This window comes from Portunus trituberculatus, chromosome 38, assembly GCF_017591435.1.
Source record: "Portunus trituberculatus isolate SZX2019 chromosome 38, ASM1759143v1, whole genome shotgun sequence".
Taxonomy (NCBI): domain Eukaryota; kingdom Metazoa; phylum Arthropoda; class Malacostraca; order Decapoda; family Portunidae; genus Portunus; species Portunus trituberculatus.
Window position 1 is genome coordinate 23,044,405 of NC_059292.1, and position 27,732 is coordinate 23,072,136.

Below are 27,732 nucleotides of genomic sequence, written 5' to 3' on the forward strand. Positions count from 1 at the left end.
TACATTAAAACTTACCTTTTCTCAATCATATTCTTGTCAGTCATTTAGGTAAGTGAACAGCAGGAGGGAGGCGGTGGCGTAGTGGATAAGGTGGTGAGCGTGGGATCAGGCAGGCGTCCACGCGTAGGTTCGAATCCCACCACGTACAGCCTTAAACACTTTGCCATTTGTCGAGTGGTTTAAAGTTACCTACATGTCACCACAATACCCAGGTTCTAGGTGGTTACACCCAAGATGAGCTTCAGGGGGGATATGGGCCTTAATATGGATACCACTATAAATAAAATTGCCTGCGCCACTAATGGGTGGAAGCTGAACAGTGCTTCCCATACACTCTTCAAGTATGCCTCTAGGTGCTGTAGGCCTTACTATAAAAAAAAAAAAAAAAAAAAGAATCATCCCAGAATCTTAGGACATAAGGTCACTTGTTCATACTCAGATGGTTTTTTTAGGTGAGTCAGCTGCAGGAGTCAACACAGAAGGAAAAAGTGCAACTGGTGGAGGCCCAGGATGAGTCAGAGAAGAAGCACCAGGAGATCCAGCGACTCCACCAGACCATCAACACTGTCAAGACCAACTCCCAGCGGCAGATTGACGAGCTGCAGGTGAGGGAGGAGAAGGTCACTGCCAGGCTTAGCAGGAGTGTGTGAGAATTTGCTTTGATTTACCTGTAGATATGCTAAGAGGGGACTTTTTGTCTGTAGAGATGTTAAGAGAGAGAGAGGACCTTTTGCCTATAGAGATACTAAGGTAGAGGACTTTTTGCCAGTAGAGATGCTGAGAGGGAGGGAAGACTTTTTACCTATAGAAATACTAAGAGGGCTTTTTCAGGAAGAAGTGCCAAGAGAGAAGAATTTTTTGCAAAGACAGAGGAATATAATACATAAAGAAACCAAAGTGAAGCCAAAAAATCTCAGTCAGACACTTGCCAAAATAATAATTACTCCCAGTGAGGTCTAATAACATTGGTTCAGAGGATGCCGTGAACTTTTCATTAAAGCCACCTATGACCTCACTGAACATTTCTCTTGTGTCTCAGAACACAACTGGGCAGTCACAGCCTGCCCTCTAAAGACAACTCTCTTTCTTCACACAAAACTACATGCATCTAACTACACATACATTCTCTTTGCAAAATTTAAAATTAGGAAAGAATCAGAGTCCCTTTCAAACCATAATTCTTGCAAACTGATTGAGGACTGGCACCTCAGTGGGCCTTTTTCTTTTTATCCCAGTTTTTGTTGCCTTTGGCTGGGTTTCCCTCGTACATGAAAAGTCAAACAACACTACATAGGCTGTCTTCATCCTTCCTCCACATTCCTTTTGCTCAATACCCCAACACTCATCTCTCCACCTGTCTCCCTCCACAGCAAGAGAACACACAACTGCTGGAACTGACTGAGACGCTACGGGAAAGGCAGAAGAAATCAACTGATGCTCGATTGGTGGATGTGGAGGCAGAGAACAAGCAGCTAACAGACCTCAGCTTCCAGCTACAGAGCCAGGTGGGTGTGGTTCTGAAGGCTCAAGCTGTTTGTTACATGCTGGGATGGCCACATGTAGGCTTGATAGCTTCTTGCAGGCTGCCTTATTTTCTTCTCTGTTTTTATCTTATTCTTTATTTTCCCATATTCTTATGCTCTTGTCTTTGTGATTGTTATGGTTAAAACATCACTCTTGCTGAAAATGTATATTTCATTATGGTTGCTTGTGCTCTAAGCGAACCATCCAGAAATTGATTATATATTGGTAATATATATGTAAGTATGGATAGGAAAGAATGCTTGGTAGGAATGTGAGAAGTAAGTGAAAACTAACCTGATTAATTTTCAACTCAAATAATCTTTATTCTGTACTACTTTTTAAGAGAGATTAACTGTTGTAGGAGAGAGAGAGAGAGAGAGAATCTGATATGTATGCTATCTTTCTTTTTAATAAATGCCAGTTTTGTAAACACAGTATCCATTGTAGGTTTCCAGAGAGAGAGAGAGAGAAAGAGAGAGTCTGATAATGATCTGTGTAAACGGCATTCCAGTAAAGACAGCTTCCTTCACAGGTGTCCAGACTGGAGTATGAGAAGCAGCAGCTGAACAGACTCACTGAGCGCCTGAGGGAGTCGGCAGACAAGCTGTCTGAGGTGGAGCACCAGAAGACAGAGATTGAGAGGGAGAACCGAGACCTGCACAAGGTAACCACTCACTTCTCCAACACAGTAGAGCTAATCAATGTAGCTGTATCACACTAAGGCTCATATTTTCTTGTATATATTTTCTTCTGTGTTATTCATTTAGTGTAATTTATTCTGGATTGAGTTACTAGACAAGGAATTGCTAGAAATATTATGTTCTTGAAGTGCATCTTAGTCCTATATCCATTTAGGAGTTAGATCATGAAAAAAATCTTACATTGTCAAAAGTTTTCAGTGACATTATTAGACAAGTTCAAGTTTCCTTACTACTACAAATACTTATATTTTAGAAGTGGTCTTTAGTATTCAGTTCTTTACTTAACATTTGCATTAAGGAAAAAATTCTTATATTGCTAGTGATATTCTTTTACAATCACAACCTCACATGCTGTCATTGGTGTAGGGAAATACTGACCTAGTGTCACAATGTATGTCATAGTAGACTTGTATTGATGAGGGAATTAACTTTTATGGCTTCAGAATACAGAGCTAATTGTATTTATTTGCCTATACCCTCTTCTCTTAATCCCATTATTGGAATAGAAAATAGCTTCCTGAACACAACATTTCTCTGGATTATTCTGTCCTGAAGTCACATGATGATACCTCAAGTACTTTCATGACAAGTAAAGGATAATCTAAGTAGTAAACCATGTCATACTCTCACACTTACTGCACTTCCTTAGCTTTTGTGTCATTCATTCCCACACTAATCTGAACAATTGTACAATGTCATGATGATCTGTACAGAGAGGGTTGTAAATAGCACTAGTGTGACAATGTTTAAAAACAGATTAGATAAGCACTTAAATTGATTAGATTTATAATTATGTATAGTGCTGCATGATAGTTTTTATAAGAAATTTATTATAGTTAAACAAAACATGATCCCCATGTATGGGGATCACAGATTGTAGAGGAATTCACTGCAGGACTTAGCCCTGTTAATGGGCCAAATATTTAGAATTAGTATGTAATGTATTGTGTACTTGTAAGTGTATCTTTAAGTACTGATGACGAGGTCGCTGTGCGACTGATACAGGATAACTTAGATGGGCCCTGGTGGCCCTTTGTTATCCTATTATTTATGTTATGTTATGTTATGTCTCATCTGTGTTCACTATTTCTACAGAAAAATCTTAATTTTGTTTATTTTGATTATTATGCAATTTTCCTGACAGTTCTTGTGATATCTTGACCAGCTCATTTCATTATTTGTAGTTTCATCTTGTTCATTTTCAAAGTGTAATTGTTTCCTACCTGTTATTGCAGAAATGTCTTTATTTATAATTATTATGATGAAGTTTTCTATTGAATTTTTAATTGTAATATCTCAGTCATCTCATTTCCAGTATTTGTACGTAGTTTCACCTTGTTCATTTTTAAAAGCATCCTGTCATTTTCTATTTAAAAACTGTCTTTCCGACTTTTCTCATCATATGAACACAAAAACATAACTGTATATTTTTCAAGAACTCCTTTGTAAGCATCTTAAATCATGATAAGCTTTGTTCCTCCCTAAACTTGCACCTCACAGGCCATGAAATACAACTTTATATTTCTCAAGAACTTTAGAAAAGTTTCAAATTATAACTTTTTTTTCTCCTTCACCAGACCATCACTGCACTGAGGGAGAGCTGTGAGCGCCATGAGACTATGGAGCAGGACTATACCAGCCTGGAGGTGGAGTACTCACGGGTCACCAAGATGCTCTCCAACATGAAAGAAACTGTGGCCAAGGTAATGTTCCAGTATTAGAGGATGCTTGAGTACCATCTGTGTTTCTCTTCATGTATTATAAAACACATTTATTTTATAATAAAACTAAATTGTACTGACCTGTAGGGTGTTGTTTGCCATTCTGCCAGATATTCAACTAAAACATTCAACCTGTACTACTCACAGTTCCTTAATCATAGAATTATCAACAAACGGCATTGTAAGAATATTCTGACTATTTCATTAAATAATGGATGATACAAATAAGTGATATATACCAAATCAAATGAAGGTATTTCATGGACTTGTATGAAGATGTGGCATATCAGGTTGGGCAACATTGCCACTCAACCTGAGACAGGATTTTTCCGGGGGTGGGGGGCAGAGTCGGGTCACCACGCAAGTGCAAATCAACTCGCTTCTCTTCTGGTCGTCACGATGGAAGATCACACTGACACTTCCCCGTCTTACTATGTGTTGTACAGCCAAGCCAAGGAATTTGTCAAAAGAATTGATAAATACTTCTTTAAAAGAAAAAGCAAATCAAGGATCACTTTTATCCACAAATCAAGTGAGGAAGAGGACAGCAGATGCAGCTGGTATATTCAAAGCTAAGGTGAAGAGGATTTGTTCCAGGGCAAACAAGATATGCACCACAGCACCACAACCATATCAGCCTGTGTTTACTTCTCCAAAAAAGAATCGCTCTGCAACGATAACGAACTTTGATGACTTTGACAAGTCAGTTTGGGGCAATAACTGAAATAAAATTGTCTCATCTTATGTTTCTTTTCCCCATTCATTATATTAGACTGGGTATCTCGAGAGGACATAACAGTAAATGTTAGGTAAATTATCAGCCTCATTTTCACTTTTATAACCAGCACCTTTACTGTGTTTCATTCACTTATGGCATCTTCATGTCTTGTCCCCCGACATTTTTTTTTAGCAAAGTCATGCATTAAATTAACTAAAGAACAGTTATTCTGTTTTCTCTGAAGTAATGAGAGATGTGGCAATGTTGCATGGATTATCAGCCTCGCCATGGGTCAGTACAAATTAGTTTTACTATAGTACAGTATCTAGTAGAGGATGAGAAAATAAGATGTAAGGTGATGCTTGTGAGTGTGTCTTGGTATAAATGTGTTGCACCTTTTCTCATCTGCCTGTTATATACATATAGACAGATAGACACATTGTATGAGTATTTGTTCATTGCTATAGACTTGACCATACATGCTGAAAGCCAGACAGTACTGTAGACAAATTACAAGACTAAAACTAGGGATTGTTACTTCAGCAGGCCCCTTTTTTTAATAAGTGTTTGTTACTTTTGACCAGCATCCCTCTTACATTAAGAAAAAAACTTATGCAATTGCTCTCTCTTCACACTTACATTAAAAAAGAAGAAACTATAATTGTCTTCTATCACACTCACAGTTGGAGAGCGCACAGAGTGACAAGCTGCAGATGCAATCTGAGGTAGAGCGACTCAACCGCTCCATGGACAGCCTCAAATCATCCTCTGTTCGCTTTGCTGACCTGGAGATGGAGAAGGAAGCCCAGGTGCAACAGATCAACCTCCTCCAGAAGCAGCTCACCACCATGAAGGCTGAGAGGAGCAGGGCAGAGCAGCTGGAGCTGGACCTGCTGGCTACTACCAATGAGGTGCAGAAGAAAAACAGGTCCATTGAAAATATTCAGAAGAAACTCTCAGAGACGGAGAAGGACAAGACGGAGCTGGAGAATGAAAACACAAAGGTGAGGAAAATTAAAGAAATGGAGAGTGAAGGGCAAGTATTATGAGGTGCACTAACAATAAATAGGAGTTCATTAATCGTACTGGAGTCTGTATTTATATTAGTAAAGGCAAGTATGTATAATATAGAGATGAAGCTGTACAGTTTTATATAAATGCAAAACCTTTAGTCCTTGTTCAGATTTGTAACTTCACATTTCTTCTTTTTGTCTCTTTAACTTACAACATTCTTGAGTTCAGTACCAGTGCTTCATATTGTACATTCAAAGAAATTAAATGTATTATCTGTATAGAAGATTAAATATAAAGTAATTAGAACATATAATTAAAAGTATATTTGTTCATCCTCCTTTTCAGCTCCATAGAACTGTCGAGACTCTGAAGCTTTCCACCAAGAAACTGAATGAGTTAGAGAGAGACCTGACAGAGATGGAGGGAACCAATGACCGCCTGGACAGAGAGAACAGGTCACTCCAGAAAGAGGTACGTCACCATCTCACTGCTAACTTACATGATATGGAGATGTATGAAGGAGGAGTGGTGTTGTAGAAAAAATAGATGTTTGAGTAGATCAAGAGTGTTGGAATAGTGTAAGCATTTAGAGAGAATGGAAAAAGATAAGTGATAATGGGGATGATGTTTGCAATGTAAAAGGGAAAAACCAAATAGATGGACCATGTCAAGAAAGTAATAGATGCAAAAGGAATGCAAAATGAGAGTGGTTCTGGGCAATAGGGGTGCATGGAGAACAACTGAGTGCATGAATAGAGATATAACTTATTTTGACAGAAGACTTTCCTAAGTGGTCCAATCAACATACTTAGCAATGTGTATGGAAGAGGAATGAATGAATCTGTTTTAGTAGAGAAAACTAAAAATACTATTATTTTAGCCTAATCTCTGTCACTGAGATAAACAGAAAATAATTAAAGATGCATAATTGAAAATCCAGCTTCATTAACCTCCATTAATGTAAAAAAAAAAATTACATTATACACATATCATAATTTAGTCGTAACTGTCATTAATCCATTTATTATTCAGGTGTCAAGGCTGCGCAATGCCATGGAGGTGAAGGACGGTCTTATTGATGAGGCAGCCAGCAAGACGTCTACCCTGGAGAGAGACATCAAGAGACTGAACAAGGAGGTAGAGCATCTGAGAGGCAGCGACAACAGGTGTGTGATTGAGAAAGGGCGGCCACTCCTGGGTGTTGAAACGTTCAGAGGAATAACACAGATCCTTGTGCTTGATTAAGTGTGTAAAGAATAGGAAGACAGATTAAGATATTTTTGCTGCATCATGTTAGTGTCTTGATGAAAAAAATAGTTATAAAGTTGATAGATGAGTATAGGGCATTATTTCTATCAAGTGTAATTTTCGTATATTTTGTTTTCTATCTGTGCTGTGGAAATATGTAGCCAACTGTATGCCTAAGCTCCTTGGGTATAGTAGGATGGTACTTGAGACTGTCCCTCTCCACCATGATCTGACAGGGATGAGTGTGAATGGTGTCTGTGTGAGTGTGTGGTGTTTTGTATTAACCACTGTGTATGATTACTGGCCTAATATACAGATTAGTAGATAGATCATAACCTTATTCAGTTTCTACACACATATTTGTTTAGCTCAGCCTTTTGAAGCCATCATGCATTATCAAATTTTCAGAGTGCGTGAAGTGGAGAAGGAGAAGAGAGAACTTGAGCAGCAGATAATTACTGAACGCAAGACTCTCAACTGCCTGAGGGAGGACTTGGTCTCGGAGAAGGTGAGGACATCGGTCTGCAACACATGGCACTTACTTTTGCTGTTGTGAAGAGTATTATATTCTCTCTACATAAATACTTATAATGCTCCTTGCACATCTAAGTGTGAATTTTTCCTTTGCATTATTCCATACAAAAACTAAATAGTTCTGCAGATCTTCATTTTCTTTAGTTTGTATTATTAGTTTCATAAAGGAATGTTATTGTGTGTGTATGTAAGAGAGTACATGTGTGTGGCATCATTGTTTTAGCTACACCCTGCTTTGTATTAGCCTGGTATGTGAATAGGCTGACAGTTTACTCATTTTTTTTTTTAAATCTATAATCTCTATCTTTTGAGTTTGAATTATTAGTTTGATTATGGAATGAGATGAAATATTTGTAGATGTGTATGATACTCTCTTTTTATTAGCCAGATACAACACAAATATTTAGATAGACAGTTTGAATATATATTGAAAAAAAAAAAGCCACATTTCTTACCTCTATGTGCATACTCTTGCCACAGGTGAAGACCCAGCAGCTCACCAACCAACTGGACAGTCTCACTGCAGACCTGTCAAAGCTTGGCCTCAACGCTAACAACCTCACCGCACCAAACTCTGACAGTGACTCAGAGTAAGTGGATCTTTGGTGTGCCTCTGCTAAGGGCATGACCTCCTGCTGTTGTCCCTTTTACTACTAGATAATTTTTTCCCTTATCACTTACATCGTTTTATATACATACATATTTTTTTCATATTCCAGTTTCTTGAAAAGTTGTATAACCAAAAACAACAAAGTTGATCTCCTTTTCTTTCTTTTTCCTGTGTGTCTATGCAAGGAATTTTCTTGCAGTGGTCGTAACTTGACAGAGGATAACCTTAACTAATATTAATGTTCCTTTTCCTCTTTCTTACCTAAATTCTCAAATAAAATGAGTTTGAGATGCTGGTTCAGTCATAAAGCTTTAGCACTACTCTTAGTGATAAAGCTGGGCACCTCACGATAATGTTACGGAACAAAAGTAATAATGAGTATTGGACCTGTTTATGTTAAAGTGAAGTGAAGGGAATTTCAAGACTAATCAATCTATATATCATGCTGGCAATTACACATAATATGGCTCAGATGAAGCACCATGCTTCATATTCATTATTCATACATCATTTTTTACTCTCTAGCTCAATAATGATCTCTATCTCTATAATACCATGATACTTACAGTTTTGGACGTTTTTTTAGGATTATGTATTCTCTTTTGAGACTGGCATCTTTAGTGGATCTTTTTTTATCACTGTTTTGTGTTGCCAAGGACTCTCTTTATGTAAAAGTTAAAAACAATAGATGTAGGGATGGTCATTCATGAATAAAAACAGAGATGCCAACTGTCTGATTGATTGATAAGATTACAGCACCATAGCACTCAGCATTGGGGTCAAATGGCACTTGAGGGGTCTCTGCAGTACTGGTGTGGCCTGCCAGGAGTGGAGAGTGTGTGAATGAGCAGCCAGGCACCAAAGGATCACTTCTTTCCCCACCACACGTTCTTAACACTCAGAATCCAAACCCACATCTTGTTTATAGTGTTAAATGAGATTTTTTTTTATTTTTATGTAAGAAACCACTAACCAAGGGCAACAAAGAGAATGAGAAAACAAATGCTTGCTGAGGTGCCAGTCCCAGACAAGAGTTCTAAAGGATCATCCAAAATTGAAGGATAAGTGTCTCGAAAATGGGATCAGATTCCAAACAGATGCATTTACAAATTTAGTGTTATTGTGTTCAGCATAGTGTATGTCACTTGTTTATTTGTGAAATCCATTATCATGAGCATATAAGTCTTATTTATTTAAGAAGCTGGGGATTTTCTTATCTTTTTTAAACAGAAATGTGGAAGGAATTATAAAACTAAAAAATTATTGTTCATTTTAAGACTTTTTGATATTGTGTTATTTCATGTAATTTAGTTTTATTATATTCTAATTTGTTTATATATTTATTTATTTTGATTTGTTTTATTTTATTTTATTTTATTTTATTTTGTTTTATTTTATTTTCTATTATTTATTTTTCTCATTTGAAGGCAGACAGAAGCACAAACTCAAACAGTAACTCAGAACACTGTAGGTCTGACAGTTAGTGGCAATTAAAAGGGATCTCTCACACCTCTCACCAGTGCTAGAACCTTGACCCACTTTACTATTGGGCTCGTTTAACTGTAGCTTAGACTCTACTGATATGAATCTTACCTGAATAAATTCTAAGAAGCTTAATATGGTTTCAGCTTACAAATATCAAGAATAGTTCGCAGCACAATGAAATTAAACAGGTACAGTTATCAGAGACTATAAATGTACAGTAGTCATGGTCAGAAGTGAAGTAACCTGCCACATTTACTTCCACTGTGTTTAGAACTTTACTGTAATCTCATGTCTCCTGCTGATCTATCTGTTGTCCAGTGACATAAATTGATTGTCAGCAGCTCAGAGGACATAAGATTGAGGAAGAACACAAAACACAACAGAAACACCACTGCATCTCACCTCCACTACATTCAAAAGACTCTAGCTGTTGAAGTTACACAGGTTTTTAAGAGTGTTTTCTTATGGTTGTAATGGCAGATTACCAAGTTTCCTACATTATTAACAGGAGAAACACTCTTGAGAACTTGACTAATCATCTCTGTGGTCTTTCAAAATAGTTGTGGTGTGAGAGAGAGCAAAATGTTTCTGAATACAGGCTTGAGTGTGGTATGTTACTTAACTACCAACCAGGACTTTACTATGTTGGCAGGCTGCTGTAGTGTGCTTCATCTTGCTTCTCTTTCTGACTGTCCCCTCAGCACCAGGAAAGATGTGCTGCTTTCAGATAACACCACACTTCACATACTCTTGCTTACTTTGATAACTCCCATATGCTTCCAGTGCATGAGTTGTATGAATGAATTATGAATTAACTGCTTTGTGTGAAATAAGCTTTTATGAAGATGGAAAAAACAATGAAAGAAGTAGTTGTCTGTTTTACCATTCATTGCTTTTCAGATTATTAGAATCAAATTAATGTATACAGCCTTCCTTGGGTTACTTTGTTAGTGAAATACTCACTTTCTCTCTGTCTTCCTAAGCCGCTACAAGGCCCTGGAGTCCATGCTAGAAGAGACGCTGAAGAGGAGTGTGGAGGTGCGGGAGGAGAAGATTGCATCCTTGGAGTCTCGCCTTAGTGAATCAGTCAACAGAAACAAGGAATTGCGTAACCAGCTGCTGGAGGTGAGCTGAGTAGATGTTTGGAATAATGTGGTTCAGTTAGCCTTGTAATTTTTTTTACTGAGTTTATGTTAAACTTTCTGAGTATGTGGTTAATCAGTTTGCTTGAATTTCATGATCATAGAGTTTTATGTGAATTAATAAATTTTGAATTAGTTGCATTTATTAATTATTCTTTTTGTTTTATTTTTTCCTTGTATTTGCAAATCAGTATTAACTATAGATTTTAAACTCTTATCTTTTAATGTTATTTTCTGTAATTTAAGATATTGGACAAAATTATCTTTTATGTAATGTGAAAACTTGTTAATCAGGTGTCTGCAAATAGAAATTCACCTTGTAATTATTCACTCTATACATCTTCATGGCATTCCTCTGTGTGTATTGCCGTCCTTAATACTGACCCCCACAACAGGTGAAGAGTGAATTGGAGTCCCTGAGGCAGCGGCACCAGGAGGAAGGGGCCAGCTGGAGTGAAGATGTGTCCCGCGAGGTGGCCAAGCTGAGGGAGACTGTGTATCGAGCTAATGAAGATGTATGTTAAAACCTGCACTGCTTTGTTTTGTTTCCCGTGGGTTCTGCTTTTAAAACATTATTCCTGTCTCATTCTCTGTGTATTATGTGAATATTTGGCTGATATTTTTTTAGGTTTGTATTCTTAAACTTATGCTTCCACCAGGATTATTTCTCAAAGGATACAGAGATGATTTGTTATATTCTCTCTCTCTCTCTCTCTCTCTCTCTCTCTCTCTCTCTCTCTCTCTCTCTCTCTCTCTCTCTCTCTCTCTCTCTCTCTCTCTCTCTCTCTCTCTCTCTCTCTCTCTCTCCTTTTTTTTGCCATTGGTGAGGTAAATAAAATCCAGATAAAACTATAAATGACAAGACTTGGAACTCCAATAACTCACACTTGAGACTATTGGAAACAGCCAAGGGAAGATATAAAGGTGTTTCATAATATGAACTTTTAGAGATCTCACTTTTTTTTTTTTTTTTTTTTTTTTTACATCTCTTATTCTATGTCTTATGTCTTTGATTTTAGTTTACATCTAAAGTCTTGATAATTTCCAACTTAGATACCAATGTCATCTGACTATCATGTTCTGTCATGTCAAGCATGTTGGAATCATCAGTGTCCATTTTGAAGTATCATAAAAACTCATTTTTATCCGAACTGGTGTGGATAAAAGATACAGAAATTGATTAGTTAAGCTTTCCATCCACTGCTTAATCTATCTATATAAGAAGAAAACTTTTCAAATATTTCTTGTGATGGTTCTCTGTTGACATGAATCACTGAGGTCTTCTTGTATTCGCAGAAGATGAGCCTTGAAAATGAGGTTACCGAACTCAAGTCCCAGACAGCCAGTTACCGGGAGCAGGTGTGTGCCCTGCAGTCCCAGGTGACCTCCCTGTCCAACCAAAACACTGTCATGTCTCAGCACAATGCTAAGCTGCAGGGAGAGAACGCCCGCCTTCAGGTGGAGAACACAACGTTGCAATCTCAGTCAGCTTCCCTCATTGCCCAGAACTCAGCCCTGCAGTCCACTGCCACCCAGATGGATGCTGAGAAGGATAAGGTGTGTGTGCAGGAAGAATACATCTGGTCATTTAACCTGCTATTGTAGTTGTAAGATGTAGCTCTCAATACAGACTTATTTCTGACATGAAAAGAAGTTTGTAAGGATTTAAGTTTATGTAATCCATAATTACACCATACTCAAAGGTTTCATGGCTAGAATAGAAAACAATTTTATTATTATTTATTCTCTACAACTATTAAACAAAGGGTAATTTTATTCTTGGAACTTAAGATGTGCAGTCTTGTTTTTTAATCACTGACCTGAAGAAAGAGTTACTGGAAAACTTAATATGTACTTGATTTATATATACATATTTGAAACATTTTGCTATAAACTGAATGGATTAGAAGTAATGAACATGAGAAATAAGTTTGTTGCTTAGTGTGAAGAATAAATCAACGACAACAACAATAAAGCATGTGTGTGTGTTTTCAGGTGCGGCGGTCATGTGATGAGCGAGGCAGCCGCCTGAGCCAGCTGGTGTCAGATCATGAGGCATTGCAGCGGCTGCACCAGCAGCTCACCCGGGAGTATGACAGTCTCATCAAGGAGCACAACAATCTTAAGAGTGATCACAAGACCCTCAGGCTGGAATACAAGGACCTCAAGGTGGGAGTGAGTGCTGGATGATAGGTCCTTGTCATCATGCTGCTGGCTAGGGCTCCTTTTTTTTTTCCTTCTTTATCTTTTTTTTATTGATTTATTTTATTCAGTTTGTTTTCTGTTTTATAAGAGCATTGATAGCCAAGGGTAACAAAATTTATACCAAAAACAGGCTCACAGAGATGCCAATCCTCAGTATTTGTGTAGATCTGAACAAAAATGTGGTAGATAAGTTAGATTCTTTGCACTATAAGTGCTTCATCAGTTTATAGATCCATGGATAGGCTATTTTCAAATATGTGTTGTAAATCTATAGATTTATGTTAGGGGTCATCATAAATTCATAAGTATTTCATCATTTGTTTGTTACTCATCTAGTGACATACCTTGTGTATTTGTGTATTCATTGTGTGCTCATCAGCAAAACTGTGTATTTCAGGTTTTAACATCAGAAAACATGTAACAACCATTTGAATATAAGAATGGAATTAGACCTTATTATTCTGTTTGCTGCTGAAATTACTGATTATTCCTATCTGGTATATATATTTTTCCTTGTACATTTCAACTGGCAGAAAATAGTAATAGACACATCAGTAATTATGTACACTGAGAAGCAAAATTTGACTACTATTTTCCATTACTCATAGTTATGCAGTATCAGTCATGTCTTGTAATGGGTAAATAGCAATGGTAAAGAATCATTCAATTATACACACATTAAGAGGAACTTTTTACCCTTACTTTCATTGGTTATAGTCAGGCAGTGGTAGTCACACCTTGCTTCATCCACAGGAGCAGCAGAGCACCATGTCAGCAAGTGAGGATGACCTGCTCAAGCTCCGAGAAGTGCTGGAGTCTGAGATGACCAAGCTCAAGTCTGACTCCACCACACTGGCAAACTTGCGCAGTGAACATTCTCGCCTAAAGGTAAAAATAGCAGTAGTAATAATGATGATAATAATAGTAATATTTGTTTCAGCCTCAAGCCATATATAAGCACAGAAAAGAAAGGAAAATAAGATATAAAAGAAAATAAGTGATAGAATAATAAAAACTGCACACACCATACAGCATAAGAGACTTGACAACTAAGAATGCAATATAGTTTTGTGTTTGGCCTTATTTGTATTTAGAGACAGTATGGAAAAATTCAACCTAACTTGTTAAGGATTGTGGTGGGAGGGTGTTGGTTTATCTTGTGCCAAAAGAATTTACTTAGAGTCAGTATAGGAAAATGTAATGTCTTCTTAAGGGTTATGATGGAAAGTACTAAGAAAGCTTACCCTGTTGTCTTCATCTATGTGTCAGGATCTCAGAATTTGATATACTCTTACTGAGTTCATGTTCCTTGATGTTGTTCATACCATTCAATTTACTTTTGCCACGTTGCTTAGCCATGGGTACTTGTCTGTTTTTTCTTGGTCAACTGCCTCTAGGGAACAATCATATTCAAGACACCACTACTTATGCCAGAAACAACCTAGAATACAACTAAAGAAAAGCAGTGTTAATATTAGCATAGTGAATGATAAAATAAAAACATTTAAACCTCTTAACAAACCTGTTCTTTCAAAATATAATGTTAACATGGTAATTAAGAAAAAAAATTAAACTTAACTGATTTCTGCTTCCAGGATGATTTTCGAAGTCTCTTCTCTGCCAACGAGAAGCTGCGGAGTGAGTACAAGTCCCTTCAGGGCGACTATAAGAGCATCAAGACGGAAAACAACACAGTAAAGCTGCGACTGACAGAGCTGAATGGGGAGCTGAATGAAGCGCGGGACCAGATGGCAGCCCTGGACGTAGAGGTGTCCAAGCTCACCAACAAATGTCAGGTGAGCTGTTGACTGCAATGACATTCTTTATGTGTGTGTGTGTGTGTGTGTGGGTGGGTATTTAACTAGTTGTATTTACCTAAAGTCCGTTCATCCAAAGAATCCAGACCGAAACTGCTAGTTTGGTTGGCACCCCTGCCCACCTCCGCCGCCACTGAACCTTCCCGACACTTAAATTTTCTTCAAGTACATTAATTTTTCTTCAAGCTATAAACTTGTATATCTATTGAGTTAAGTGAAGAAAAATAAATGTACTTGAAGAAAATTTAAGTGTTGGGAAGGTTTAGTGGCGGCAGGGGTGAGCAGGGCTGCCAACCGAACAAGCAGTTTCGGCCTGGATTCTTTGGATGAACGGACTTTAGTTGTTGTTTATGGGAGGAGGAGTTCAAACTCATGCTGTCTCGTCTCTATATCTGTGTGTGTGTGTGTGTGTGTGTGTGTGTGTGTGTGTGTGTGTGTGTGTGTGTGTGTGTGTGTGTGTGTGTGTGTGTGTGTATGTATGTATGTGTGTGAGAGTGTGTGTGCATATTCTACACAGGATGAGCTTTGGCTTGGGAAAAAAAAAATCAGCTGGGGTGGTGGCAGTAACATAAAGATTTTCCAAACTTCCCTTGAGTCATGGTTGACATTATGGTTTGAGTGGTAAAGGATTGAGTAGTATGAGTGTTGTATGTGTTGTGTAGTGGTGGGACAGTCATGGTATTGCAGACTCCACATTCATAGTGACAATTAAGGTTTGATTGGTGAGCAATCAAGTGGTTGAATGTCATGCTGAGAAATTTGGTCTTTGTTTTCCATTTCACTTAGCTATTAATTTGAAGAAAATTTTTCAGCATTTAGTTTGTCAGCTCAGCTTCTTATATAACTTGGTAACATTTTAGAGCAAGAGGCGGTACATTAGTTTGTCCCTTATCTTAAAAGTTGCATAATAATCATGTTTGCATAAAATGTATCTTTTTTATTTTGTTGTATTTAGTCATTTATCCATTTGATTTATTTATTATTTTTTTTACTGTAGCGATCCATTACCTTTGTGATCTGAGGTGGCAGAATAGCATAGTATATGAGTGTGTTTGATGTTCCCACAGGTACTGCAAACTCTGAACTTGACCTTGGAGGAGGACCGTCGCTCTTATGTCCCAAGTGTCACTGCTCCTCACCCAATACCATGACCTCCTCACACAGACACTCGAGGATAAGCAGCACTTCCACCAGGAGGAGAAGAACTTCACGTATGTTAATCTGACCTGCAGTATTAAGTCCTCTTTTCTCTTTTAATTTTGTGGATGAATTTAGAAATCTTTCCCAGTTCCTACAACAATTTTTACAACAATTTTTTATTTTTTTTTTCATGTGAAGGAAAAATGAGTATGCCATAAAAGAAATACTTTGAACTGCACAAAATGATGAAAATCTTGTGAAACAGTTGCATAAATGATTTCCGTTTACTTGGAATTGGTACAGCAGTCTTTGTGTGGTGACCTTAGACAATACAGAGGAGCAAAAACAAAAATGATATATGCAAACACAATAGCTGTCCTACCATATACTTATCTCTACTTTTATCCAAAATACATTGAGATAATTTATAATGACATAGAACAGATACAGAAATTGTTGGTCTACCAAACAGTATACTTACTAGTTCTCACCCTTACCTTAATAGTGACAAGTTGAATAATCTGCGTCGAGGAAAGGAGAAGCTTGAAGAGAAAATAATGGAGCAATATCGCCGCATGGACAACTCACCTTCCAAAAAGTAAGTTTGTAAGATTATCCATCATCAAAACAGTTGAAGAAAAGTTTTAAGTTAAGAGTCAATCATTTTATGTTCTGTTAGATACTGTGGTTCATTGAGTAAGATTATAGGAAAATAAGTTATTGGTATCTTATGGATTTCAAGAAATGTGTAATGAAGTGAAGGGTTGTATATATTTATCTTCAAGTCTGATTTAATTGATTAGATGTGAATTTTAAGAGAAGTATCATTTTGCCCACTGATTACTTCAATTATTATTTCAATCATTATCTCAATCATTACATCACTAAGTACTTCAGTCATTACTTCATTCATTCAGTAATCATTTCACTCACTATGTACTTATTTCACTCATTACTTCTATCATTACTTCATTCACTACTTGAATCATTGCTTCATTCATCTTTTCATATGTTGATTAATTTCATGATAATCTACACAATTTTACATAGTTGTCAATTCACATTTGCTCCCCAATTTTGGTTGACGCTTTAACACCTTTTAGAGAGCCAGCACTCAAGTGGGCCTTTAATTTTTTTTTTTTTTTTTTTTTTTTTTTTTTTTTCTCCCCATGGCTGCCTCTCTCCCCTACATAAAAAAAAAAAAATACATTACCTTCAAAGCATGATTTTAATTTGTTTTTATGCATATTATAATTTTGCTGTACGTACCTCTCTACTAACACAATATGCCTAAAGCTGGGGTGATTTCCTACATGTAAATATATTTCTTGTCATAAAGCTGAGGCATAGGCTAAACAACACATACCTCACCATCACAACACTGTATTGGTATAGTACTTATACTAAACTTTGGTGTATCAGACAGATTAATAAAAATTGGACTTCTAAAATTAATCATGTTATGTTTATGAGTAGTCAAGTTTCTTATTAAAAGTACTGTATTATATTTGAAATGCATAGTATCTTCCTTATCTTCCTTAATCAGATGAATTGATAAGGACTAGACATCTAATTCATATTATATTTTTGGTCAATCAGTATTTCTTGTTAATGATTTAACATGGATTTCTTCATCATAATATTGATACTCATAATTCAATGACATACTCCTACTTGAGAGAACAAAGTTACTGTACCTTAAGGAAGAAAAATTTGGAAGGAACCTTTCAGTGATTTTAGAGATTGTATTAGTTATCAGAAATCTGAGCATATTTTGTTAATGTTAATATCCACCTCAAATTTTAGAGCTCATTGTTTTTAGTATGAGTATATTCAATCAAACATCTTACTTAGTCATGTAATTGAGGTTTACAGACATGCTTCTTAAATAACCTGTGGTGGCTAGGTGTGAAATGCTTCCTTTTGCCTTGCTGTGATGATGAACTGCCTCTCTGGTTGTGGGTTAATATTTAAACTGAATAAGGGAAGTGAATAGTGATTTTTTTTCCTTTTTTTTTTTTTTTTTTTTTTTTTTTTTTTCTCCATATAAAGGGCTACTAATAATTTCATCATAACACCCATCTCATACTCAGCATATGCTTGATGTCTCCCTCTGCCTATCCTGAGGTTAACATGTACTGTGCCTAGCCTTAGTGTTAAGTGGTGACAATGATAGCAAGTATCAGTGGCAGCTAAGATGGTATGTTTTCCCTGCTAGGTTATCCCCGGGCTGTGTGCCGTACTCGTAAGTAAAGTGGACAGTATAGTTGGAAGGTTTATTGAATGCAACTTTCTTTGTCCTGTTTCTAGTTCTGCAGAGCTGTTATCTCTTTATATCAGATTCACATATTTGCATGACAGGACAAACTCCATATATTCATTATGATTTGAGTTGTAGTCTCTGATTACAAGTATTGATTAATTTGTCTGTAGTTGTGTGCCTTCTTGAGTGACCTCATAAATCTCCTGCAGAACTAAAGGCAGCTTTCAATCTCTTACAGTCCTTTCAGATCTCTTGTTTGGGACTGAGCTTTCAGTTTTTATTCCTGTAGCAGCAGAGCTGTCCTGACACTCACATCATTGAATCATTGTTGACTTGCTGTGACTGACTTCTGAATAGTAGCAACAAGTGATAATCACACTTCTCTGCCTGCAAGTTTCATTATTACCAAAATGACACCCTGATATTGATATTGTAATTTTTGATAAGTTTTGCAATTTAAGAAATTAAATTGTCTGAGATCATATTAAAAATACATACAGTGGTACCTCGAGATGCAAGTTTAATTAATTCCATAACAGAGGTTGTATCTCAAATTGCTCATATCTCAAAACAAAATTTTTCCATTAAAATGCATTGAAATGCCATTAATTCATTCCAGCCTCTCCAAAAAACCACTCCAAATTTGTTGTGTTTTTGGGCAGGAAAGGGTACTACTTATAAATAAGAAATATTGTATAAAAACAATCTAAAACTTAACAAAATAGAATATAAATAAATAAACTACTTTTATAAAGTATATTTGTCTCAGAGGAGTGAATTCTACAGGATGTTACCCTTTCACATCCTGCCCCTCACCTTCACTTGGGACTTTTGATCAGCTGGAGTGTACAAATACTATAGCCACCCACAGGAGACTGGCTGCTCTATTAATCAAAGAAGAGCTCCTTGATGACTCTTTAAACATTATTCATAGAATAAATTAAGTTTTAAGTAGGCAAGAGAGAGAGAGAGAGAGAGAGGCTGGCCACTGCAGATGTTTGTTTACATTGTTACCCCCTTCCTAGGCGGAGATGGGAGAAGTTTGTTTTGCCTTTACAGTTTCTTACACATGTATACTTTATCAATGGATAAAAATGTGTAAAATAAAAAGAAACGTTTATTTAGTGTTCTTACTTTGGAGACACTCATTTTCAACTAATGGTGGTGAATGACAGAGGAGGAGAGAGGGAGGAAGGGATGCAGGAACTATTCACACATAATCATTAAATGTAACGTAAAACTGCACTTTTCTTTGAATAAAAAAATGTAAGTAAACGTGTGAAAATGATGAAAGAACAGTCACAATGCATGAGATTTGCTGGAGACATGTAGCTCAGCTGAGGTTGGAGCTTGACTGATGCACCGACTAGCTGCAGCACCCAGAAGCACAACTCGTATCTCAAAATTTTGCTCACATCTCAAAAACAAAAAATGGACCAAATCGTGGCTCATATTTAAAAAAGAATTGTATTTCAAGGTATTACTGTAATTGTTAAGCTAAGTGTTAGGAGAAAAAATGTCTTCTTTCTTCTTTGGTTCATACTAAAGATACTTGTCAACTGTAAACTCTTGAATGTTTCAACAAGGTTTGTGATTGTGTGTAATTACTTACCAGACTGAATATTCAAAGACAAAATCAACATGAAATCTATGTGTTGTCTTTTCAACTAGCAATTGATGTTTAGATTCCTGCTTGTTCCTTGTTGTTCTGTCAGCCTCCAAGACTTGTGATCTTCTGTTCTGTAGCTGAGTCTGGGATGAATATTATAATAGTGTTTTTTTTTTATCACCAGTTGTCTTTGACCATCTATCCCGTTTCATTTTTTTTCTTTTTTTGTGTTCAGCTGCTTTGGCTGTGTACAACAAATTGCCTATCAAATCATGTGCTTTTTTTATTCCTAAAATTCTGGTTTGAAATCATTGGTTGTAATATATTTCCAGATTTTTTTGAGAATTCATAAAATTCATTATGAATTAAGTTTTTTTACCTGTTCAGTTAGTCATGACATGCTTCCTTCTTGTCAATCTGTTTTACTGCTTGCTGTATGGTTGATCCTTAGCATGTAAACCCATTCTTTACACATGCTGCAAAATCAGCAAGTGACTCAGAGTGACTGGCGGAAGATTTTGTAAATGTTGAGTGTAATTATGTCTCAGGAATGTCTTTGAATGATTTAAAACATGTATTTAAAATCTTCTTGTATGAAAAAGTTGATTCTTGTGACTAATCTATGGATATGTTTTCATTCTAACTTTGGTCCTGTAAACTTGTGTGTGCTGTATGTAATGTATGTTCTCTGCCTGAGGGTCTGGACTGGTCTTGTTTGGTAAATACCACACCTGGGAAGCACCCAATCCCTTAGTCCTCAGTGGCTACTCAATCCTCACCCCCAGTCAGGAAACTGTAATTGAAAATTCACAGTAATAGTAACCTGGAAGCAAGTCCTGCATGCTTGTATGCCACTCCTGACCTAAACAAAACTCGTTGTTAATGTATTGTTATATATCTGCATATATGATGTAAAAAAAATTAATGTCTTAAACTATATATTCAAATATCTAATTAAAAATAATTTGTGTAAAAGAATTGTATCACTGTATGTTTTTGTGCATGATAACAAGCTGTGTGTCTTGCTTTAGGAAAGGTTTCGGCGTCAACCTGGTGCGGCGAGTACGACGGGCCGGCACGGAGCTCATCAGCAAGGTGCCACGGGTGAGTGGTGCAGTGGCGCCCTCCATGCCCACAGGAAGGGCAGTCCTCAGGCCATCTTTGTGATATTATGGAATTATACTTTTCAATCCCTCAAAAAGAAAGATTTTCTAATTTCTGTCTCAGATGTTTACTTCTGGGTAACTGCAAATTATTAAGGCATATTTCCATATTCAAGTCTTGAAAAGTTTCACATTAACACTATTACCACCTCTTTATTGTATGCTGTCGCAAATGAGAAAGATATGACATTCTATTGCAATAACATTATCAGTTTTGACATAAAGAGGTTATAATCAAATGTACTCATTATAATTGTTTGATGCTTAGAGTGGGCGGTCAAGATCACGGGGACGTGAGGAAGGCGGAGAGAGTCCAGACTCCTCCTCTCTGGGCTCCTCGTCCCATGCAAATGACTCCATGGACTCAGGCTCTGAGACAAGGCGCTCCTCTCCAAACCTGCCTCCCTCCCCCACCCACAATGGGGAGATAGGGGACCAGGGAACCCTCAAGGACACCCAGACACCCAACAACCACAGGAAGAGTCTGCCACCTGCCCTCAGTGATTCCTTTGCCTCTCAGGTGCTCAGGTGTGTTGACTGCTGGCATTCTTGTTTACAGACATCTCAGTTTGTGCTGAAAATATCATGATTTGGCATAAAGTAAAAATGTAGTAGTATGGCACAAAATCTTGATATTTCTATACTGATGTTATGTAATGAATATTTTGATTCAAAATTATAAACATATGATATTGCTATATCATTACTGCAAGTCATCACAGTCACCCAATTGGATAAAAAATTCAGAGCAGTTGTGTGAATATACATCCATTAATACACCACTAATCTCTATTGGCTTTTTTATCTATTTATACTCAATGTTAAGTAGCAGAACAAACAATAAATAGTCACTCTAGGGGTGTGAAATTTAAATGGAGATGCAAGCTTAGTGTTACCCAGTATCTAAATTGGAAATTGGATATTCATGAGTTTAAGACCCATATTCATGAATGTTTTACTCTCTCATCACAACTATTTTGAAAGGCCACAGAGGTGATTAACTAGATTCTCAGTAGTGTTTTTCCCCTTAATAATGTTAAATCTTGTTAATCTACTACCAAAGGCAGAAAATATACTTAAAAACCATGTTATTTCAACTACTAGTTTTAGAATGTTATGGAGGTGCAGCATGGAAGTGTTTCAGAATTGAGCCAGTAGAGGCTCAGGGTGAGTAGAGGAGAGTAACACATATCCATTGCAGGGGCTCCATATCATCTGAGGATGTGGTGAGTCTAAGGTCTGGGGATGTCAGCGATGGGCACCATGAAGATTCCCTTTCTACTGTCACTGCTGGCAGCAGCAGTGCTGAGCTCCGTCGCGCTGGTTCTCGCCGACCCGTCTATCTCACAGAAGATGCAGACTCGGTGTCAGTGCGGGATGGGGTGCCCGACTCAGTGGTAGACAACCAGGTGAGGGAGATACTCTCTGGGAGAAGCAAGTTTTATTTTCCAGTCTGTCATGATTTCCAGAAGGGAGGCATCCAGATACTCTCACATGGTGGTAGTACTTGTAGCAGCCCCAGGATCCCTTCAGTGGGCAGCATGCAGTACACCAAACATTACTAGTTTGACCAAAGACTTTGCAGAATAGTTACTGGATTGTACACTTAAACTGGGCAGTAGGGAATGGTGTCTTATGTATCTTCTGTGTGGTGTATTCGTCAGAGGCAGTGAGGCGGCTAGATGGAGCTTGGTGATGCTCTGTGAGGGCTTGTGAAGGTTGTTAAAAATGTGATCTATTTTGAACCTATCTTCCAAGGAAGCCATTGACCAGTTATTGATGTTACGTGTACAGTATATTATATGTATGATTGATGTTGAAATGATGAAAATGTGTAGGAAAATGTTAGAAACAACAAAGTAAATGTGCCAATGTGATGAAAATATGTCGGGTATTTCATTTAATTTTTAATGTATTATTACCTTCCACCTCCAATGGTCTCCTCTGCTGTGTATTTTATTCCATGCAATTACATACATACAGAAAGCAGCCTCTCTTTTTACAAAACTCTTAAGAATTAATGGCTGTAATTGTGTGTGTGGATATGTGCAGTCAATGCTGACTACTTATGTGGAGATGTATGATCCACTATGATGGTTGTGCCATAGTCACAATCATCCCATTGTGTTCCTGGCCATCCTCTTGTGAGGTGGCTGGCTGCTGCCCTGTAGAACACTGTCTTGATCATCAGGTGTCAGATATAGGTAGATAGAATACTGTGTAAAACTGCTGAGAAATATATAACAGCTTACTGAATCAAGTTGTTTCTAAATTCATCAACTCATTTTATTTATTGACAAAGTGCATTCTTCTTGTGGCTGCTTTGACACAGGTTATCATGGCAATGTCTTCCTCCTCCTCCTCTATAACTGAGTATTTATCTTTACTCATGAGACAAACCACACAACTCAGAACTGTGGCTTCTAATACTCACTGGAAATATTTGGCTAGCTTCTGTAACATCAACACAAAATATCATCTTGGCTGTGTCCTAAAGCCACATGTGGATGACAGAAAGTCCCTGTACTCCACCACAGAACCGAGGCCGCTCCTCAACCCGCAGCTCGTCGTCCATGAGTCAACCCGTGGCTAACAGGTGAGGCTTTAGAAAAACTACACCATGTTAATTTTATAAAAGCTTACTTGTTTGGAAAAGTTTTATAATTTATATTCTTTATAATGTATCAAAGTGTGAGTGGAATGGATGCTAAGTTATTTTTTTACCAGCAGTAGTGAAAGAAAAGACCACATTGTTGATATTAACAGTGTATGTTTCTTCCACACCAGGAGCTTCAGCAGTGTGCACAGCAGCCTGCCTGCATCCCGTGCTCAAACCCCTGGGGGAGGTGCCCCACGGGCTTCTACACCAAAGACAAGCTTGAGAAAAGAGCGCCCCTCTGATGACAGTGCCCCAGCCACCCCCAGACTGCCTCCCCGAGCTGACCACATCACAAGGTGTGTTAGGTGATGATCTCTTTGAACCAGGAATGTATCATGATGACTTTACTTGAAAATTGTGGATAATAATAAATGTATCTGCATTTCTAATCTTTCAGCATTGCATATGTCAATATAGTTATTGACAACATAAAAGGCAGTAATTTAAGTTATTTAAATTCTACAAATTTTTCTTGTATTCTTTCATAATCTTTTATATTCTACTTTGTTTGGCATGCATGGAAATGGATACAAGGCTCATGACAGTTTCTTAATGAAAGAGATAGTAGTCTATCTTAACTCTAGCCAGTGTAATGTGATGTTTTTTTTATCATGATAAGGCAGTCAATATACAATTAGTTTCAGTATCACAAATCAGGAAATATCTTATGAGAGTCATCACAACTCTGTGTGTCTTTGCAGTGCCCCACAAGTCCCTCCACGGGCTCGGCGAGGATCCAGCATCATTGCACCAGACTCCCCTATTTCTAGTCAGTCCACTCTTCCTGATCTTTCTGACCCCAAGCCCCCCAAACCTCCTCCCCGTCCACCCCCTAATGAGGACACACCCCTCAAGACAGAGAAGGACATTGTTGATAACTCAGTCTGGTATGAGTATGGGTGTGTCTAGTGGTGGCTGGGGTGGAGAGTGATGACAATACTTTGATCAAATGTTACCTGCCATGCACAGGTGAAGCTGCATTTCTGAGACTGCAGGGTCACACCTACTGGTCCAACACCACACACCTAGTTCATATGAGTAACTTGCCTGATATCTTTTATTTGTTATCACTTTGATTTTCATGGCCAGGGCCACAGCTAACAGAGGCTGACTCCTCCACACACTTAAGTAGTTTATCTGAGTATCTTTTCCAATATCTCCTATTCATAATCACTTGACTTTTACAATCTTGGAGTACATTTTGAGAAATACTATTTTAAAGCATTGCAGATACAAGAATAAAGACATAAATTAAGAAGTTTCCTAGTCTTGCTGGAGGCCTTGTCATTCCTACTTACACAGGCATTGAGATTATAATTACAGTATTTGCTCTGTATATAAACACAACATTACATACACACAAACAGAGATCTAATATTGAGGCAGTAAAGAGAGGCTGGATACTTGTGATAACATGGAAAACTTTAGGAAGAAAAAATGCTTGAATGAGATGAAGAGTAGAGCTTCCTCCATAGAAATATTGATATCTGGATAGACTACAAAAAGAAACGACAGAAGCAAGGAACGTTCAGCTATAGAGAAACATGACAGATAGAGATGCAGAGACAGGATCACACAAATACAACAACTATATAAGTACATACTACACACAAACACATTGATAGACTAAGCAGAATTCCTCTCCATCCATCCAAGCTTCATCTCAGGTCGTGCCATTCTCCACAGACACCAGGGAAATGTAAATACACATACACTTTTTAGCCACTTTTGCTTTATTGGCACTCAGTAACACCCCATATGTCAGATATCTTAAGTAAATATAAGCAAAGGACATATTTCAATGGAAGTGTTTGTACAAGTCACGGAGGAAATGAAGGTCTTGTTAGGGGGGAACCTGCAGCCTCAGGAATGTCCAGCTTACTCTCACCAACTGGCTGAACTTAAAGTCATAGGCCAGTTACTTGTCAGTAGATGTTAGCGTATTTCCCAAAGCTATTTCCCTCATGTGTGTATCAGCTGTTGTACATGATGCTGTAATTCAATATCTACACATCTTTTCTCTCTCTTTTTTTTTTTTTTTTTTTTTTTTTTTTTTGCCAAGGCTTACCATACTCTGTTAATAAAGCCTTAGTGTTGTATATGTCTGAAGGTAGGATAACTAATACATACTTAGGAAAACCGACTTGCTTCTGAGGATATGCCCCACACCGACTCTTAATCTGAAGTAGTGAGTGATTCGTGGTATCATAGGAAAATTAATCCTGTAAATGATGTGCATTGGTGTCACATTTTGTTCAGCATAAAATGTAGTGCATCAGAATTCATACAGATCTCAACTTTTTTTCCTTTTTTATTTTTTTTTATATATTTTTTTAATCTTTGTAGGTGGGGGCCATTTGTATATGTAACTTGGTATTTACAAAACCTGCAGATGACCCATGGTGTAATCCTTCATGTATTACAAGAACTTAACAGAAATAATTGTGACGGATAAATCATCTAAATATTTGGTCTAATGTTATCTTGTATAAGAAAAAAATTGCAATGCATAAACAATTTTTATATCATGGAGTTTAGAAGTTACTCCATTTTTGAGCTACACAGTGTGTGGCCCAAGTCACTGTACATCAAAAAGAAATGTGTACCATTCAGGAATAACCATTCATGCTATTTCCTGTGTGTAAACTGCAGAAGTAGGGATATGCTGTATACTTTACAGAAAGACTGAAGCTTTTCTAAACTTGTAGTCAGTGTGATCATTTAACATTGTACCTTCCCCGGGTCTTGGTGAGGTATTGTGTGTTCAACAGATATCCAGATGGCCCTCACCACTGGAAGTGCTTAGGTTCTCTGCGCTGCACCAAGTGTTTTACAGACTTTGTGAATTATTTGTATATACATTTCAAAGCACAAAAAATTTTTTGTACATACATCTATTTAGTTTTTTATTGAAGTTTTTATGTAAGCCAATCCATGATTTTTCTACATTTTTGTAGAAAAATTCTAATGGCTGTAAATGTACCTTGTAATTTCATTATATACCATTATCATATCATTTTTTATGCATTATATTCATCAGGCAAACTAAACAATAGTCATTCATCATTGTATGGAGGATTCCAAACTGTGGGATGCTCCTTTGGCTTGGGAAGATGTTGAATTAGGCTTGGTCACAGTGAGTCCAGCAGCGATTACTGTTATTATGTCTTTGCTCGTCAAACTGGTATCTTGAGTCACATCATATTGTTCCCTGTGTAAAATATCCAAGCAACTTTTTTTTTTCTTTTTTAAGCTTAATGCAGTATCAAAAGTGAATGCTGTGTGTATCATTATAAAGTGTGAGATTTCCCCTGCATGTATGAAGTGTCAGTATGGTTATGTGTGTTTGCTCTTAAGATGGTTGAGTGTTTCTAACCATGAGCAGGGTTGAGTCACACTGCCCTGGTTTGTGGTTCTACCCTGCCATTCCGTGACCTGGAAGAAGAATTTGATAAGGACAAATTACTAGGTACATCTAGTGATGGCTCAGAATCTCTTGTCTGAATTGCTTAAAATTGGAGCTGTTCTGGAGTTTGAAACGCACACACACTAATGGTTGAGAATCCCTCGTCTGGAATACTTAAGACTTGAAGCATTCTAAAAAAAAGTCTGGATCACAAAAACACAAACATATTTCTGCTTAAAACATGGTTAGATTTAAAGAAAAAATGGTCAACATTGAAAACCATTGTGGAGTTTACAGAGTTTAGAATTCTGGATAAATAATTTTCTTTTTGTACTGGTATTGTCATCAGAATAAGTTCATCAAGAAAAAGCTATGGTTATTGAAACAAATATGCAGTAAAGGGCAAGGAGTGGTATATTTCACTGCTTGCCCTTTACTGCATATTTGTTTCAGTCTATCTATAAACATGTATTGCTGAACCCCTCTCTCTCTCTCTCTCTCTCTCTCTCTCTCTCTCTCTCTCTCTCTCTCTCTCTCTCTCTCTCTCTCTCTCTCTCTCTCTCTCTCTCTCTCTCTCTCTCTCTCTCTCTCTCTCTCTCTCTCTCTCTCTCTCTCTCTCTCTGTGTGTGTGTGTGTGTGTGTGTGTGTGTGTGTGTGTGTGTGTGTGTGTGTTTTCCTTGAATGGGTCTGTTTCTCTATGGGAGAGAGAGGGGGGGAAGGTGTTGGTGGCTAAACGGAGGAAATGGTGTTCTCCACCAAGGTCTCCTGTCAGG

The 27,732-nt window shown here is 37.4% G+C and overlaps 1 protein-coding gene across 1 annotated transcript in view; it reads left to right on the forward strand.

Annotated features, from left to right (window-relative positions):
• The window catches only part of LOC123514659 (girdin-like), a 320,990-nt gene extending 294,161 nt beyond the window's left edge, over positions 1-26,829 (forward strand). Inside the window, 25 exon segments of the mRNA XM_045272682.1 lie at positions 453-605; positions 1,371-1,505; positions 2,057-2,188; positions 3,803-3,928; positions 5,348-5,668; positions 6,024-6,149; positions 6,711-6,844; positions 7,335-7,434; positions 7,941-8,050; positions 10,539-10,680; positions 11,093-11,212; positions 11,994-12,254; positions 12,693-12,866; positions 13,656-13,790; positions 14,498-14,698; positions 15,787-15,827; positions 15,829-15,930; positions 16,365-16,457; positions 18,078-18,104; positions 20,763-20,835; positions 21,163-21,422; positions 22,096-22,303; positions 23,432-23,490; positions 23,682-23,849; positions 24,255-26,829. Of these exon segments, the coding sequence (XP_045128617.1) occupies positions 453-605; positions 1,371-1,505; positions 2,057-2,188; positions 3,803-3,928; positions 5,348-5,668; positions 6,024-6,149; positions 6,711-6,844; positions 7,335-7,434; positions 7,941-8,050; positions 10,539-10,680; positions 11,093-11,212; positions 11,994-12,254; positions 12,693-12,866; positions 13,656-13,790; positions 14,498-14,698; positions 15,787-15,827; positions 15,829-15,930; positions 16,365-16,457; positions 18,078-18,104; positions 20,763-20,835; positions 21,163-21,422; positions 22,096-22,303; positions 23,432-23,490; positions 23,682-23,849; positions 24,255-24,462 (3,609 nt within the window). The 3' untranslated portion in view covers positions 24,463-26,829.
• The last annotated feature ends 903 nt before the right edge of the window (positions 26,830-27,732 follow it).